Below are 18,967 nucleotides of genomic sequence, written 5' to 3' on the forward strand. Positions count from 1 at the left end.
TTCTTGACGGTAATATATAAGGGGCTACTTATTTTTGCTCCATTTAATTTTGCTTTTTGTTCTCCTACTGCATCTACATGTGCCCTACTCATCCCGTTTTCTGATTTTGTCACATCTCCCTCCATCATTCTCTTCTTCAACAACTGCCTTTTATTCCAACTCCAAATGGGCTGAGTTTGATCAATAGAGTACTATACTCGTTATCACACACTCTTATGTACACACACACACACACACACACACACACACACACACACACACACACACGCAAGCACACACACACGCACAGAGTGTGTTAAGAACTCTATTGTGCAGGCTGAATGCAGACGGTGTAATTCCCTGGATAAAGTAGAAAGAGTGATGAGTGTCCATTAGCTGGCCAGACACATTTAAGTGATACCTTGACATTGTGTATTTTAATCCAGAGTCATTGAGAAGATGAAATGCTGTGCCATGTGAATGGAAAAACGTGTTGTCTAATTAGCTCAAAATACTTTGAGTTTGAAATTTTTGTCTCATTTGCATTCAACTAGCATTCAGTCTGTTTTTGGGGAGACAAAAATGAAGTCTTCCTACACATGTCCTACTGCAACCTGAAAAACAGCTAATTTGTAGAAAACTATATTCATTTTCCTGCTCAGGGCGAAAAAAATATATATATGCAAAAACAGTGTTTTCAGTTGTATTATTTTTTTTCTATGTTTTCTTATAAAGGTAAAAGTAAACTGAATAATAATGAAAACAAAATCTCTGAACTTGGTTGGACTAACATTCTCTGATAACCTTTCCTGGACACAAACTGCCAGAGCAGATCTGGTGAATGCTGCTAAAGCGATATTTAAGAGGCGGCATGAATGGAAGAAAAGTCAACAGAAATAAACAAACAGAACAAACTTAATCAAATTCACTGCTTTTGATATAGCAACATATATTGTTATCGATTTTTTTAAAACATAAAAAGTCCATTCTAATTTGGGCCCCTATATGTCTGTGTCTTGTCTCACCTCTTCTCCCAGGAGTTGAGTCCCAGTATGTTGATCAGTAGTCTGCAGTAGTAGAAGGCCGACTGTGGTGTCTGGGTCTCTGGTTCAGTCTGTTGCACCGCCCTCATGTTCAACTCCTCACCTCTCTGAAAAATTCAACATTTCACTTTAATGCAAAAAAATACACACACAAAAAAAAATCATAGAAAATGAACAAAAATGACCATGTAATGCTTAACAGAAAGTGGCAAGGAATAAGAATCTACGCTACAGGAAAACACCTGAGTGATTCTTTCACATTAAATTAAATATTCTTACATATTTTAAATTACCAACACATCAGATCAAAATGATGATTGGTCTATAGAAGCAAACAGAAAGCTGAAAGCATTCTTTGATAATTTTTCAAAATATTACAAAATGTGTTAATATTTGTCTATTTAATATTTTTCTGCCACCAACTTCTTTGCTGTTATCACAGCAGATATTTTGACTTGCAATTAGGTGTTGCTAATTACAGGTGTTGTGCAGGTGTGACAGTGAACCAGCATGTACAATACCAAGACCCTGAAACAGTAGCAGCTAAATGGAATTCACTGTCCATTTTATTGTTTACACCTGTGCTTTTCCTGCTGTGACATGTTAAAAATATCTTTTGGGAAATACACCTATGGAAATGGAACAAATCCTCATTATTATTTTTGCAACATTAAAAAAAGTTAGCTCAAATGAGTTTGAATGTAGGACTGAAACAGCTAGTGATCTTTCTTTTACCTCCTGAAACCTACTGCTAACCCAGGTAGTATTAGCCGAACTATACATGGCTAGTACTGCACTTGTGATCCACCTCATCAGGAGACCGTAAGAACTAAGAATTAAAAAAAAATATATGTGTAATTCATTCTGCTCAAATGAATATGGTCACTACGCACATGAAGGACGAACTCTCTCTCAGCAGCACTCTGCTTCAGGATGGCATTGATCACATCGTTCTCCTGTTTCTCTGAAACACAAGCTGGAGGAGGGGCTGGGATGTTGAGTGGCATGCCTGTGGGGACCAAAGAGAGGAGACAAATTTTTTGGTAAAATATCTGAAAACTTCCGAGATTTGGTATTTTGCTATCTTTAGATCTTCAGAATAAGGGTTAGACCGTTGTGTTAGGCTCTGCTATTGTGCTAGGTTCCTGTGTTTTAACAAACAGAATGAGGGACAATTCAGATTAGAAAAAACTTCAGATTCTGTGTGTGTGTGTGTGTGTGTGTGTGTGTGTGTGTGTGTGTGTGTGTGTGTGTGTGTGTGTGTGTGTGTGTAAGTGTGTTAATACCTGCTCTCTGTAGACATTCAGGACTCGAGTATCCAAGATACTGCAGCATTTCATCCAGCGCGTCATCACCTTCCCTCAGTGAATCCCACGCTGGCACTGCCTCCCGACACACACGTTTAGCCAATGGCGGAGCTAGAATCTTTTCCAAGCCTGACTCCCCCCGATCCCTCTCTCCGTCCATTCCATGCTCTCTCTCTTCGTCCTGCTCCTCGTCCTCCCCCTCTCCTCCATCTTCACCTCCGATTTGATCTCCCTGCTCCTCGTCGCTGACTTTCCTGTCCTCTCCTTCCTCCTCCCCCTCTGCCACAAACTCTTGCCTCTCACCTTCCATCCCTCTTCCTCCCTCCTCTGCCTCCCTCTCCTCTTGCCCCTCCTCTTCGCTGTCTTCCCTCCTCACCCCCATCTTTTTTGGTGGACCTCCTGGTGAGGTGCGTAAATGAAGATTTGTACTCTGTGGTGATTGCGCGTGCGTTAAAAGTGTGTGTGCTGGGCTGGTTGGGGAACATGGTGGAGGCCCGTAGAGAACGGCTGAGTCCCAGGAGTGTTTTCCGGCTACATCTCGGATGATAACCCGAACGCAGGCAGGAGCAGAAGACAAACCAGCTGTCATTCCACCCCCTGGTACACCAGACTCCGACCGGATCTAGGAAATAGAGGAAGAAAGGGAGAGTGGTTAAACATAAATTCTCCAACGATTTAGGAAATCGTCCTGTTACTGAGTTGCAGCACCTTAAACACAATTCACATCTCAACTGTCTTGCAAAACACCAACTGTCTTAAAAACTTTTTTCACTCATTTGCTTTTCCTTTGTAACTGGTAGAACTTTAATACAAAAAACAATAAGTGATCAAATTTAATTTCATCAGGATACTTCAAGAAAACTATCAAATGCTCTTATTATTAAATAAATCTAATTAACTCTGACTTGAAGTTACACTGCAAAGCATCACAAGCTGTTGTGTTTTACTTTGCTAACCTGAGATATACATAGCTTACAGTAGTAATGTTACTACTAACATTACATTAACGTGTAATGTTAGTAATAAGTAATAAAAGTAAATGTTATTTCCATAGCACGTTTAAAAACCAGAGTTAAAGTGTTTCACAGGTGTGCATAACACACAAAACCATGAAATACAACAAGAATTTAGCTCATTTGGAGGAGAAAAAAACTTCTGGCCAAATCTTGCATAAAAAATATGGCAGTAGGTGGTTACTTCATGCGGAATCCATAACATGTTAAAACTCTTCAGTTGGTGTGTCGAATCCTGGATCAGGAAAGGACTTACAACCCGTCTCTCATTCACGCACAAAACTACATTACAAAGTTTTGAATCTCTGCAGGATGAACGTGGCCTTGAGCACAATGACTTTTTTTTTTTTTTTTAAAGACACCTTCAAGTATGACATATTTTAATCAGAATTGCGGATCCTTTTTTTTTTTAAATCTTGAAATCAGCCATCAGTTTAATACCACGTAAGTCCATCTCTAGATTGTAGAATGCTCTCTTTTATGCCAAAAATGAAAACACCTTGTACATTAAAGAAAATTGGGAAGAAGAAGCTGGAGTGATGCTTTCTGGGGAGGCTTGGAGGAAAATTTGCAGCTTTCAATGGTCCTCAACTAAGTCTCTTGATTGGAGAGAACATTGGTAGAAAAATTCAAACATATTTCAAGATGCCATACCAGGAAAAATATAAAAACAAAAGTTTGGCATGTTGGAGACAATGGGGCTTTAAAAAAATATCTGGGAGGCAAATCATTTTCATATATTTTGGGACTGCTCTAAACTGAGTTTATACTGGAAAGGCATTCACAGAACATTAAGCACGTTATTCAAGACAAATACCTCTGAAACTGGAGACTCTTTATCTGGGTAATGTCTTGTTTTCTGAACACAGGAAGGCTATAAAGCTGCTGCGTGCCCTTTTGGGGTAAAGCAGGTAAAAATAAATGAATAAATAAGAAAAATTGATAACTAGAAAATGGCTAAATCCAGTGTCACCTACACTTTCCAATAACTTTATTAGGCACACCTGTACACCTGCTTATTCATACAATTATCCAATCAGTCAGTTATGTGGCAGCAGTGCAATGCATAAAATCATGCAGATACAGGTCAGGAGCTTCAGTTAATATTCATATCAAACATCAGAATGGGGAAAAAATGTGGTCTCAGTGACTTTGACTGTGGCATGAGTTTTGGTGCCAGACAAGCTGGTTTGAGTATTTCTGAAACTGCTGATCTCCTGGGATTTTAATACGCAAGACTCTCTGGAGTTTACTCAGAATGGTGTATAAAACAAAAAATATACAGTGAGCGGCATTTTTGTGGATGAGTGGTCAGGGGAGAATGGCCAGACTGGTTGGAGCTGACAGAAAGGCTATGGTAACTCCGATAACCACTCTTTACAACTGTGGTGAGCAGAAAAATATCTCAGAATGTACAACACGTCAAACCCTGAGACTGATGGTATAAAAAAGCAGAAGAGCACGTCAGGTTCCACTCCTGTTAGCCAAGAAAAGAAATCTGAGGTTGCAGTGGTTACAGGCTCACCAAAACTGGACAGTGGGAGACTGGAAAAACTTAGCCTGGTCTGATGAATCTGGATTTCTGCTGAGGCAGCAGATGGTAGGGTCAGAATTTGGCATCAACAGCATGAATCCATGAACTAAACCTGCCTTGTGTCAACAGTCCAGGCTGCAGATGGTGGTGTAATGGTGTTGGGAATGTTTTCTTGGCACACTTTCTGGGCCCCCTCATATCAATCAATTATTGTTTGAATGTCATAGCCTATCTTAGTATTGTTGCTGACCATGTGCATCACTTTAATGACTACTTCCAGCAGGATAATCCACCATGTCTCAAAGGAAAGGTCGTCTCAAACTGGTTTCTTGAATATGACAGTGAGTTCAGTGTGCTTCAGTGGCCTCCCCAGTCACCAGATCTGAATGGAGTATAACACCTTTGGGATGTGGTAGAACAGGAGAATGGCAGCAAGAATGTGCAGTCGACAAATCTGCAGAAATGATGTGAGGCAATCATGTCAACATGGACCAGAATCTCAAAAGAACATTTCCAGTATCTTGTGGAATCCATGCCACGAAGAAATTAAGCTGTTTTGAGAGCAAAGGAAAGCCCTACCCAGTTTTAGGATGGAAAATTGTATATATGTTTAAAAAAAAAAAAAAAAAACACTGGAAAAGGGCTTTTTGAAATAAATAAATAAATAAATAAAAACCCCAACAAAAGTCCAAAATGTTTGCATTTTTTTTTTAAACACTGTCTTTTCTTCCAAATAAAAAGAATTTAAGGGAATTGTCAAACATTAACTTAATTAACTATAATTAAATTAACTGTGTGTATCTCTCTCTCTCTCTCTTTCCCTATCTATATCTATATCTATATCTATATCTATATTCATATCCATATCCATATCCATATCCCTCTCTCTCTCTCTCTCTCTCTCCTTCTAACAAAACAAAACCATTGGTTTTTTTAAGTGGCCCAGACTTAGCTGATCTCATAATGCGGGCAAGTTTGTTCAACAACGTTGGATATAAAACAGCAGAAGCATGATCACCCTTTATCTTAAGCTTGGACTGTCAAACTTAACGGTCAGAAGATCAGAAATATATATAGGAGCCGGACCATAGAGGACTTTAAAAGTAATAGATATAATCTGTCAGAAGCTAAAGAAGTTTGTCAGAAGCTTTGCTGCTACATTCTGCACCAGCATTAGATGAGTAATTGGTGTGTCATTGAAGCAATAAATAATGAAATAATTAATTGCTGCAATCAAGGTGGGGGGAAATGTTAGCATACTTGCTATGTAGGCATTAAACTAAAAGTACAACCAAGCCACTTTTCATTTCTATCCCTAGAGTGGCTAAAAATAAATAAATTATTAGTCTTAACTACAAACTATTGCCTTTTAGGTGTGAGCTCACTCAGCATCAGTCATGCTGAAAAACATTTGTGTAAACTGGTCTAAAAGTAATGTCCTCAGCAATAGTCTTAATCATACAGAGCTTCAAATTTAGTCAGGGAAACTTTCTTTGAGTTGAGGTTACCTGAAGCACTGAGAGCAGTGTGGAGCCATTCAGAACCAGAAACTGCAGGTTTGGTGAATGGAAAAGTTCTGGTCCAAGATCAGCACTCTCACAGAATGGGTTGTCTTGGTTTTCACACACCTAGAAAACATGGGCCATAGTGTTGCTCAAGCAAAATGCCACGATCTAAATAATGTATTCAAAACTTTTCCGTTTTTTATTCCCCTCAGGACATGATAAGTAATTATCACCATATACAGTACATCACATTAGTGCCATTATTAACACCAAACACAAACAGCCACAGTACCTGACTAGACAGAGTAGCCGGTCCTCCAGACATTGGATAATGTCCAAGGTGGTTGACGAGGTGGGTGATGACTGTTCTGGCTGCAATGGAAACAAGGCCCTGCTGAATACGGCTTCGAACTGCAGAGAGAACAGGGAAAACACAGACAGAGGACATGTAGTACTACAAGGATACAGTTAAGAAAAAATAATTTTGGGTACCAGATATTCAACATTTGTGGTCCATTTCTGTGTTTCCAGATTTTATTGTTTAGTAGGCTAAAACAGTGTAACTGCAGCAAAACTTCAAGAATGACCATTAAACACTAGCAAGAGATACAAACACAGCTTGTACATAGTTTGCCCCATGCTGAGAAGAAGCCAATGCCATGACACACTGTGCTGCCACCAGATCCTGGCCAATCAACATCATTTCACACACACTGTGAGACACACACACACACACACAGTGACACACACACACACACAGTGACACACAGTGACACACACACACACAGACACACACACACACACACACACACACACACACACACACACACACACACACACACACACACACACACACACACACACACACACACACACACACACTTTCCAACAGCTCCTTATTGACAGGGCTGTGTGTAGAGTACAGATATGTATTGACTAGACATTTTCAATGACTCCCTAGACCTCAGGAGAGCTGAGGCGGAGGAAAAAAAAAGAAAAGAAAAAAAAATAATAGAAAAAAGAAAGGAGGAAAGACAAATGAACATAAAAGATAAGAGAAGAGAAGAGAAGAAAATAGAGGAGAAGAGAAGAGAAGCATGGTCTATCAGGGCGCTCCAGTCATTAGACTAGTCACTGTGTCCTGGTGGACCACAGCAGGGGACAATACACACTCTCACACGGATGCAGACAGGTGCGCTCACTTGCACACAACACACACACACACACACAGACACACAAAACACACACACGCAGACACACAAAACAAACACACACACACACACGCACACGCACACAAAACACACACACACACAAAACACACACACACACACACACACACACACACACACACACACACACACACACACACACACACACACACACACACACACACCTACCTTCTACCATCTTTAGTGATTGGCAGTGGTTTGGTGGACGACTCTGGGTCATTTTGTCCAGAGATTTTGTGTGTTTGCGTGTGTGTCAGGGCAGCACTTTGCATGCAATTAGCAAATTACATATTTACATGCTAATTTCTGTATCTTGGAAATCAGGCATGATGCCAAATGATTGTCACAGTGGGTTCTAAAGTTGTGTAGTGTGTTATATTACCTTCGGTGACAGGCTGTAGTTTGCTGGAGCGTTCTGAGTCTGGGCTGTGCAGTGGCTCTGGTTCTCTGAGGCTCTCCAATGGCAGGAATGGGTCATAATCTGGACTCAACAGGTCCGACAGCTGCAGCGGGTAATACTTGGGACTACTGAAAGACTGTGCTCCATACACACAACCATGCAATACCTACACAGATTTGAAAAGAAAAGGATACTGTTTACTGGATACTGTTTTAGTCTGGATTCCATTTTTCCTCATTTAGGGCTAATATTCCGTTTTACTGCAATGATGCTTATATGTCGCTGCAATAAAAACAGTTATTCTTAATATGTGTCATGTTTTAGTGAAATACAGGCCATGATGCAAAATTTTAATAAAAGATTTTTCCTAGAAGTGGCGTTGAACTTTCTCTGATGGCCAACCTCTGCTGTATGAATGAACATTATTTACTTCAATATAAGTGACTGTTTGGGTGTTAAAGGCCATGTTACATTTACACAAACACTCTTATATACCTTATAAATACAGCTGAGCAGAGTCTTGGTAGGCTGGTCCCTCTCTGGAGGGCTCCGAGTCTGAACAGGCTGAAGGAGAGTCTTTGGAGGCAGAGCCATCACCCAGTCCATCAGACACAAGAGGAGGGAAACCACCAGCTGCAACACACACAGGCATTTTGATTAGACATTGTGATACGAGGTTCCTTTCTAAGCAAAGTGAGTGATATAGTGACATAATGTGAAAGAGATTTTTTGTGTGTGTGTATGTTACCCTTTTATCAAGTTCATGCGGAGAAGACTCAGTAGTAGGCAGCAAGAATGTGATGGTGGCGATCAAAATCTGAGAAAAATAAAATCAATTGTTTACTATATTAAAACTGTTACTACTGCTATTACTGTTATTAAAAAAACAAGTGATATTAAAAGAATATTAAAGCCAATTAGAAGAAAATGCTACAAAACCAATATGGCGTATTTAAATATATTCCAGATTTTTTTAAGACCTCAGCTTTACACAATATGATTTAATCCATCAGGATGTGTCGACATGCTGATGATGACTCGATAAATGATAAATTAGACCAGTGTTTAGAAATATTCCATTATTAGTTCAGAAGTGTTATGTAATTTATGTCTCACCGCTACGATCTTCTTTGGAGTGTCAGGGGGAAATTTCTGAAGATGATCCACGTAACTGATCAGGAGGTGAAGGATGTCTGACGCCACCAGTGCTACACTCTTATTGGGGTACTGGGAGATGGAAAACACATCATTCATTTTAATTCAGTTTTTGTAGGTTATTTCATATATTAGCCACTGTACTTTAATAAGACGGTCAAACAGGGTGTTTAGGCTTAGAAGGATCTACAATGTTTTTTTTTAACTGTAAAATTAAGAAAAAAAATTTATTTTCAAATGTTTCTATGCAAGAGAATAGGTTGTACATAAATATTCCAGAAGCCTTATCAATATTTATTTTTTAATTATTCCTTGTGGTATTCCCAATATTTTCTTTTCTTGTAATTGTTGTTTTACAACTACTATTTGAAAGGGTATATAATATTTAGGACACAATAAAATACAGGTTGGTTAGTAACAAAAGAGAACATTTACATATTAGTCTAATGAGGATCAGCACCTACAAAACAAAGCATGCTTCCAGATGAAAAGGAAGGAGGACGAGGAGGACAACAGAAAGAAGTGGCTCTGCATGGAAATATGAAAATCCCTCAAGCTTTGTGTATGTGTGTGTATTCGTTTGTGCATGTCGCAGAGCCCATGATGAAGCTACTGGCTGCTGGTATGAAAGCAAGAGATTCAAAAGTGGACAAGATGTGTGTATATATTTAATAGAGTGTGTGTGTGTGTGTGTGTGTTTGTCTGAGTGTGTGTGTGACACAGCTTGCAGCATTCCCCCTGGATTAGTCTCCTATCTGAAGAAGGAACCAAACATATTGACAGTCCAGGGTTTGCTCCCAGGAGTAAGTGAATGCAAGTGTGTGTGTGTGTGTGTGTGTGTGTGTGTGTGTGTGTGTGTGTGTGTGTGTGTGTGTGTGTAGTGTCTTAGCAGACCATTGGCTGCCGATACACAAGCTAGGGATTCCAAGGTGGAAAAGGTATGTGTGTGTGTGTGTGTTTGTGTCCATCTAGAGCCACTTGGCTATAGATGAGACAGTAAATGTTGGACAGTATTATTCTGATCCACAGGCCTCCCAGTCTAGTGGCCTGAAACAGACATTACCAACTAAGGCAATTTCACCAACACTAACAATCATCTCCAACAATGTTTTCCATTATACTTTGGCTGCTTGCACCCACCATGTTTAACAAATTCACAACCTAACCATTCAGTATTTAGTCAGTAATTTGGCGTGCTTAAATTTACCATTGTTTAGATTTTATCCAGTTATGTCCCCACTCATTTCAGCAGTTTTAATCCTTTTTATTGTGTTTTCCAATTTAAGACACTGCAAAAATAACAGTTTAAGGAACCCTGGAGATCTGGTTTTAGCTAATGATTTGCAGGGGATACACAGTATTAAGTAAGATTTTGAATTTACATTTAAATATTGAACTTCGTCATTAATATAATAGATATATTACTGTAATAATCATGAAATGCCCTATGAAAAATCATTATGTTTTTAAACTACAGTAAGTCTTATTACACATCCAGACAGGGAAGAACAGATGTTCAAACACTACTATGTTGTGCAGATCAGAGTCATTGCTTTGGTCTTATTTCACTGGATCACAGTCATAGACAAAAAGAGCACCATGGTCAGTAGGTGGAAGTTTGAGAACAGGCAAAGGCTGAATAAGATAATTTTATTTAGCTGGGTTGACATGTTAGCCTTATTGATTTATATTTCAATTACCAACTTTTAGTTTGTGTTGGAGCTCAGGAAGTTGAATTTTAGAGCCTGGGTGTAACATAACCATTGCTTTTTAAAGTCGTATGGAGTTGTGACTGACCTTCAGAGTAACACAGATCACATTGAGAGCATCTTTAATCTGTGGATGTTGAGTCCCGTGAGCCAACTCTTCACACAGCCAGATACCCAGACTGCACAAAGCCACACACCTAACAAAACAAAACAAATACTGTATAAGCAACCAGTGAACTCATGCTGTTGCTATCCACATGCACAAATCCTCACAAATTCTATAGGTTTGGAAACCGTGAACATATTATCCACAGACACACACACACACACACACACACACACACACACACACACACACACACACACACACACACACACACACACACACGACAAGCAGCGAACATAAACAGGTAAGACGTTGTGTTGTTAAGTTAATACACTGTATAAGGGTAATCAACTAATTTCTTACACAGGTAAAATAAAAAAAATTGACTCAAGGAAAAATCCCAGATCACACTGGGCGGGAGGCAGGGAACATCCTGGACAGGTCGCCAACCTATCAAACGGCTTTTTTAAATATAATAATTTCTTAATTTGTATTTTAACACGCCGATCATTGTAAAGGATGGTGGACTACGGAGGCTTTCACAAAGATAGTACTTAATGCAGGACTGCTTGAACTGCATCACATTATACAGGGATTTACAAATGCACCGCAACGCACACGCGCTCACACACACAAAGTATTTACCTAGCAGGAGCGGAAGGTTCGTCACTTGCAGAAGTCAGAATAGTTTTGATAATGTGCTCCTAAAAAACAAAGAATGCACACAAATACAATTAATTAATTTGCCGAACACAAAATAAACCACTGGTTATGTGTGTGTATCTATAACTGTGTGTGCAACATCTTGTTCAGGTCCCTGACACTTCTCCTCTAGGTACAATGAAGAGACTTACTGAGTGAGTCATTGTTTTTCAGATATAATAACATATAATAATAACATTATGAGGTGTTAATATATATTAAACTCACATGCTGCACTAAATATGGACACAGTCACAGTACAGACACATCTACACACAACCCCATAAGCATTCACACGCTCGCTGGTCTCATCTCTCCAGTCAGTCTTAATGACCGCTTAGTAATTCAAAACAAGTTTCTGCCTTGTAAGAAACCAGTGAGCGGGCCCAAGGTGCTGCCATGCATGGAATTAACTGTTTAAACAGCAAAAACAACAATAAAAACATTATTCCCATAGCTGTGGATTGTTACAAGAATGGCTGATGAGGCATTAACCCATTAGTTTGGTTCTGAGACCCCCTAAGGACAGCTGGCATGTGTTACAAGGTTTGGACTGACCTGGTTTATACACAAAGTAGATGTCTGACCCTTTGCTTTGATAGTAAACTGACATATTTTGATTTGGAAGAAGCAGAGTTTCAGTTTAATGGTACAATCAAACTCTTCTCACCATTAATCTGGACATTAAAGTCAGCCAGTGACTGATCTGAGGAAGGATTAAAATCAGCTGGCTAAACTAAGTGATGGCTACTTACAAAAAGTTGTTATTTTTCTGAAAACATTTTTTTTAATTCTTCTCTTTTACCTATTCCATTGTTTTTACATACTATGACAAAGGATAATTATATTGCCCAAGTAAAGAAGCATGATAACCTGCCCCAGATCAAACTAACTAGCCTTTTCAAGACTGAGGTCTCGTTTAAAAAAATATGGGTAAAGCTCATCCTACTAACTACCCCTCAATCCCAAACTACTATAGCTTCCATTGACCTTGACGTCAGGGAACTTGGTAAGGACCACGTCGGCTGTGGTGGGATGGAGGGCTGGAAGCTCCCCATACAAGTTGGGAAAACACACCAGAGATCCAAGGAGGATCTGAGCCTCTACTCTAGGAGCCTGGAAAGGAGGAGGGGGAGGGATAAAGACAAAAAGAAAAGTGGAGCAAAAGATACAGGAAATGCAAATTAAATGAAAAAAGATTTAAAAAATCCATATGTGTCATCTAGTACTGTACAGGTGTACCACAATGTGTTTGGACTAAATAATTAAATAAAATTAAATCAAACAAGTGTGTTTCTGTGTGTCTTACATTGAGTGATGAACAGGCTGTAACTCTAGAAGCTGCAATGATGAAGTCCAGGATCAGCATGGTGGCTCCAGGGAGGCCAATACTGAAGAACCTGGGACTGCAGTGCTTGATAATGGTGTTCACAATATCCTGTTAAAAAACAAAAAAAGGTCTTAAAAACACATTCCTGCTATAGCAGCACAGCTAATGCACATTTGCAGTCTTTGTAGTTTAAACGCTCATTTCCCTCTTTTTTTCTGAAGCAGTATAACTTAAACTAATAAGCAGTGTATTTGGTTTATTAAGAGTCCAAAACTGATATAGTATTGCACTCGTATAACTTTGTTAGACTGACGATGGACAGATTTAAAAAAAAAAAACAAAAAACTTATTGTCTTTTGTATCCCATGCATTCTTTTTTCTTGTCAGAAGCCACAGTGCAAATTAACAACCAACAAATTGGCTGGAGATTCAGGCGTGTTATGCTAGTAGCAGCTAATGTAACTTACAGACTCAAACAGAGATGATACCAGGCTACAGAGGTCTCGTAGGGTCTAACTCTCCCCCCTCGATTTTTTCATGTTCAAACTTGTAGTCTTCAGCCCCAACCAACTTAAGTAACATAAGTTGAGGCCAATTTATCAGACTTCACAAAGCCAGTCACAGCGCCATAAAAGGCTTTATACAACTTTTTTTTTCACATTTGCAGTAGTTATAACTAAGTAGTATTCCAAGACCTGTAAACAGACTTTTAATGTGTGAAATTAGTGGAGTTTCCCTTTAGTGGAGTTTTAATAGTGCAGGAGTGATAAATACAGTAAAAATGTAATCTTGTTAAAATTAAAGTGACAATGAACACACTTGTTATTGTAACTTCTCTCAATAAAATATGTTTGTTCATGGATTGTCTTTAAATGTAAATGTGAAACCAGACTCAGGTAAATATTTTTGTCACCTTCATAAGAATCTACCTGGTCTTGGTGCAGCAGCCCTTGGTGCATGATGTTGTAGAAGTGTGTAAGAAAGTCTGTGTTTGGGGAAACATCTTGCCGTCTCTTCATGATCCTGCAGATCAGCTTGTAGGCATGAAGCTTCCCCTGCTTGTAACGCTCTGTCAGCATGGTGGCCTTAAGGGAAAAAAATGAATAAATAAATAAAATAAAAAAAAAATAAAATAAAACACACGCACGCACGCACACACACGCAATATCCATTGAGTGATATTAATAAAAACATGACAATATGATCTCACTGAAATGAATACCAGAGGTCCTCAGTCACACCTACCTTAAAGAGCCAAGGGGTGAGAATTCTTAGGGGAGGGATCAGAACAGGAGGAGGTGGAGACGACTGGTTGTCCAGAGAAATGCCCAAATTATCTCTTATCTGAAAAGAGAAATGCCCATTTTTACCAACACAATCGCTATAGTGACTGTTTTGTTGTAGTTGTGCATTAACTGTATGCATCAGTACTTACTTTGGCCAAGTTTTGCCACAGTTCACACAGGTAGTCGAAGACCTGAGCATGGATCTCTGGGTCTTTGATGCTATTGACATCCCCCAGGATACCCAGCATCCTCCGCCACATTACTGTGGCAACATCTGCGTGCCAACCAGTTAGAGAACCACCCGCCATCACACTGCAGTCCTCGCTGGGAAACTCACTGGTTTCTAGAATCAATCAGTGAATCAGTTAGTCACTCTTGCCTCTTATTTACAACAGTAACCTTAGTGGAGAGGAGTTGTAGGAATAAGTGCATGTTTGAGTGTGTGCATGAGTATTACCCAGGTCATCAGGGGTCTGTAGGACAGAGTTGTGGAGCTTCTGGTCCAGCTGTAGGTGTGTGTCAGAGTGGGAGTGTGTGTGATCAGTTTGCTCTGCTGTCAACGTAGCAGGGGAGGGCGTCTGGGACCGAGAGCCCCCAACAGAATGCATAGGAGAAGCACTCTCAGAACCTAAACAAGACGGCACACACATGACAAGGAGAAATGAAAGGAAACATGAAGAACTCCTGGTGATGTAGCCAAAGAATCATATGTCTCTTGTTTGTTTCTAGGTTAATGTGTTATCAGCAAAACTTTTCATCTGCTTTTTATTATTAACTTTTATAGCAGATCTGTGTAATTTTTTTGTCACATCCCAGGAGGAGACTTGACCTATTCACCTACTCTGACTTCTCTTAAATGGTCTTAGAGGTGTACATCACTTTTGGGGGGACGCTGAGGAAAAGAAAAGTAAAACAACAAGTGTACAGCCCTATAGGCTTGAATTAAAATAAAAAACATGAGGATAGTTACAAATTTAAGTTCACAGAGAAACGTATTTAGAGTACATGTGCAGACAAGTATTGTAAGTAATTATTTAAAAAGCACATATTATTACAATTATATTCTATATGCATCATAAGTGACAATAATACGACCTACATGATATAAATATACAATCGTAGCCGCTGGACCTTGTATAACAGATCTACAGAAATATAGTTAGAAAACTCTTCTTGGTACGGCTAGTACATACCAGTAACAGTGACAGTATGGCTGAGGCTGCTGGTCTCTGAGTCGATGTGAAGTGTTGTCAAACTGGCTACTTCGTGTTCTTCACAGGCCGCACCCCCGCCTAGGCTGTCCTGGTCCAATGAGCTGCCTCGACCTCCTCCTCCAGATCCAACTCCTCCTCCACAAGCTTCTGAACTGAAAGTAAAATCTACACAAAAAGCATTAAGTAAGCAGGTAGGTAAGGATTTATGGCCTTGTTACCCAGTAGTCTATCTAACCACTAAGCCAGTGTACTGCCCATAAACAGTGAGAAATGTTATGTCAGAAATGATCAATGTTTTTGGGTTCTCTGCGCTAAAGAAGTTGAAGTAGACTACTCTACATCGAGGAAAGTCAGAGATACACAAAGCTTACTTTTTAAACCTACAGCAATATGTCAAAAACAGCATGGCAAAGGAACAGCAACCTAATTGAGGCTTTCAAACTTAAACTGAAGAAGAGACGTGTCTTGGTCCTGTAATTTTGATGCTATTTAACCAAACTAAATTTTATTATTATTTATTATTTCTAACTATTCCGACTGAATTGTTTTTGTCTGCTTTCCTCTTGATTTATCATCTTTTTTATATCCCAAGAAAGCAACATTTAAGGATCAAAACAAAATGTCTTTACATTTTGAGAAACAAAACAAAAGCTAAAAAAAAAAATCAGCAGAAAATGTTTAGCAAATAAATTACCCAAATTATCATAATCTTTATATTAAAAATGTATCAAGAATCCTTCTTTGTTCCTTACTATCAAACTTGCAGGTGGAGTACTGAAAGGCATTAAAGGAGTCTGACTGGCTGTCTGAGCTGATGACATCAGAACCGCTGGCACTTGCAGGTGACGTCCACTCAGAGGGAACCCCTGGATCATCAATAGGCCGAAGATCATCCGAGGGTCGTGATCCAGGACTCTGACCGGCCTCCAGGAGTTCGGGCAAATCCCTGGGAACCTCCAGACTTCCTGGGCTGCTGCCACGACGGCCCTGTGTATCAAGGACAAAGCAGGGTTAGTATCTTCTACGTTTTGTGTCGATGAAACTTTAATCTTTGTGTGTGTGTGTGTGTGTGTGTGTGTGTGTGTTGCACTGACTACTGTTCCTTTGGTCCTCAGTCTCTCCTGGATGAACTCATCCATGAGGTCAGAGAAATTTGGGTTGCTGCTTCCTACATCACTGGAGACTGGACGGGCTTTCGGGACCACCTCCTCTTTGTTGGCTACAGAGACACACACACACACACACACACACACACTCACATTAGGACATAAAGGCAGATAGATAATGATAGTCAAAGACACATATACACACCCGCACACACAGGGTTGATGGAAAAATGACGCACGCAGACAGGTGAGATGTGGACAAATATGTATGGAAAGAATTGCGATAACACACAATGATAGAGACAGTGACAGGTTCATATCCAACTAAACAGCTCAAAAGGCAGACAACTATGAGTAATAATAAGTAATAAGGAATTTGTAACACAATTATGTAATCATATCTGACTTACATTGTTTGTGCAATTCTAATTTAGGGATATGGTGACATTTTGTTTTTGATCAGAAACTGATACCGTTATCCCCAACACCATCCCTGTAGCATCATTAGCAGGCTTAGATAGTTTAAATTTTCACTGCTGATGCATGATCGGATACTATAATAAAATGTCACAATATCCACACAACAAACTTAAACTAATTTAATTGAAGGAGTTTGTCTGGATTGTAGGAGCAGTCCTGATGTGTATGCACTGTAGGCCTTGAGGTTATCAAAAGACTGATGCTGAAAAAAAAAGAAAAAAGCCACAACACAGCAGGCACATCAAAACCCACCAGAAAAGCAATGCAAAAGTTAAATCACATCATGCACTTAGAGCCAGAGAGAATATCACCTTGTTAGGTCCAAACAAGCAGCAGGTATGTTACTATGAATTATGTTGCTGTTAGCTTGGAGGCGATGATAGCGGTCAGTGTGAGTTTGTAAACTCTCATAGCAGAGAGCATCCATCAACCCCAAGTTAGATAAGTGTAAATCTGCTGCTCACAGTATTAACTAACTAATCTTTAAATCCTGAACCTGTGGCTAATACAGTTGAAAAAGTCTGGTTGCTTCCACAGCTCAAAACCACATGGCTTTGATCAATAAAGCTTAGTTATTGAACTCAGAATGAAAATCCTGATTTTTCTGCCACCTAGCTGATGAAAATTTCACCTTGCTGCCCATTTTTCCTTCAAGATTTAAGACTGGAAACCTCCACTCACACCATGGCCACTTACCACAGAAAATGACAGGCTGTGTACCAACTGCACTGCCCTGCAGTTGCAATGTTACATCACTTTGTGTGTCCTGGTTGGAACTCGATGTGCAACAAAGTTTAAGCTTTCAGCCCACAAAAGGTATCCGCAGCGACGACTTTCTGTCAATAAAGTTTAACCTGCTTATTTGAAGATCAGCAACTGACGTGGTGATCATAGGACAGAACTAAGGTTAGGAGCAAACAAGGTTAACAATGTAACAAAGCCCAAAATCTAATTTTGCTCAGGTTAACTTAGCTGACTCTTATCAAGCATTAACTTTTAACATTTCTGCATGTTCACACACACAATTAGTATGTTATTCAGATATCTCTTCTAGCCCAGATGTTAAATACCATGATCTAGCTGTGTCTATTGGTAGACCATTTGACTACAATGGTTATTTGCCATGCCATCACCAACAGCAACAGGAATGAGACATCTGTACGGTACAATATATTGGCCTGAAAAATCCGATCTTAAGTGGTTTCTCAATTACATTATTGTATTAATAAAGGCCTAATAAATAAATACTGAGATACCTACATATAGCTCTAGTGTATTTCACACTAGGACTAGAGCATGAAAGGATTGGCGCTGCCGTTCAAGTAAAAGTAGCACTAAAGACATGCCAAACTGCAATGTTAACAGACACTATAATTAAATTTCACACAGCCTTTGCCCTCTAACATAGCTTTATAGGCTTAGCAATTTTTCTTTGCAGATCTGTGAACTCAAAATTTGCATGTACTGTATTTGTTCAGCCCATCAAGATGGGATCTTTTTGTGTGAGTTATGCTGTCCTCCTATGGAGTTATGTGTTTGACGATGACTCCCAAATCTATCCAATGCAATACTGTAACCTTTGCTGCCAATTAACTAGCTGCTGGGTGACCAGTCACTGCTATTTTGTAAGATAGTCCAAAACAGGATCAGAAACACTGCAATGGACTATGCTACAGCTCTGACAGTGTTGTGCAGCAGAGCAGATTAAAGAACTGACAGGCAACTCTTGTGTTAATGAGTAGCTACAAAACTACAGAAAGCTTAGCCAATCAGTAATGTCAGCGCAGCTCAGTTTAGGGTGGAGGCCCTCACACTTAATCGCAGTTCAGCAAAAACAAGCGATATTTTGAAGATGCAAATACAGTATAA

At 39.5% G+C, this 18,967-nt stretch overlaps 1 protein-coding gene across 6 annotated transcripts in view; it reads right to left on the bottom strand.

Moving 5' to 3' along the window:
• Window positions 1–18,967, bottom strand: part of ralgapa1 (Ral GTPase activating protein catalytic subunit alpha 1) — a 73,933-nt gene that overhangs the window by 35,848 nt on the left and 19,118 nt on the right. For all 6 annotated transcript variants that reach the window (XM_040137956.1, XM_040137957.1, XM_040137955.1 and 3 more), the window contains 20 exons: window positions 16,607–16,731; window positions 16,265–16,499; window positions 15,492–15,677; window positions 14,756–14,926; window positions 14,448–14,641; window positions 14,258–14,356; window positions 13,942–14,097; window positions 12,992–13,120; window positions 12,673–12,798; window positions 11,626–11,684; window positions 10,963–11,071; window positions 9,127–9,237; window positions 8,759–8,827; window positions 8,506–8,643; window positions 7,993–8,176; window positions 6,674–6,792; window positions 6,385–6,504; window positions 2,309–2,951; window positions 1,916–2,031; window positions 1,005–1,129 (listed from right to left, as the gene is read on the bottom strand). In XM_040137956.1, coding sequence (XP_039993890.1) covers window positions 1,005–1,129; window positions 1,916–2,031; window positions 2,309–2,951; window positions 6,385–6,504; window positions 6,674–6,792; window positions 7,993–8,176; window positions 8,506–8,643; window positions 8,759–8,827; window positions 9,127–9,237; window positions 10,963–11,071; window positions 11,626–11,684; window positions 12,673–12,798; window positions 12,992–13,120; window positions 13,942–14,097; window positions 14,258–14,356; window positions 14,448–14,641; window positions 14,756–14,926; window positions 15,492–15,677; window positions 16,265–16,499; window positions 16,607–16,731 — 3,214 coding nt within the window. The remainder of the gene's footprint in view (window positions 1–1,004; window positions 1,130–1,915; window positions 2,032–2,308; window positions 2,952–6,384; window positions 6,505–6,673; window positions 6,793–7,992; window positions 8,177–8,505; window positions 8,644–8,758; window positions 8,828–9,126; window positions 9,238–10,962; window positions 11,072–11,625; window positions 11,685–12,672; window positions 12,799–12,991; window positions 13,121–13,941; window positions 14,098–14,257; window positions 14,357–14,447; window positions 14,642–14,755; window positions 14,927–15,491; window positions 15,678–16,264; window positions 16,500–16,606; window positions 16,732–18,967) is intronic.

Source organism: Xiphias gladius, chromosome 10 (assembly GCF_016859285.1).
Source record: "Xiphias gladius isolate SHS-SW01 ecotype Sanya breed wild chromosome 10, ASM1685928v1, whole genome shotgun sequence".
In the NCBI taxonomy this organism is placed as follows: Eukaryota; Metazoa; Chordata; class Actinopteri; order Istiophoriformes; family Xiphiidae; genus Xiphias; species Xiphias gladius.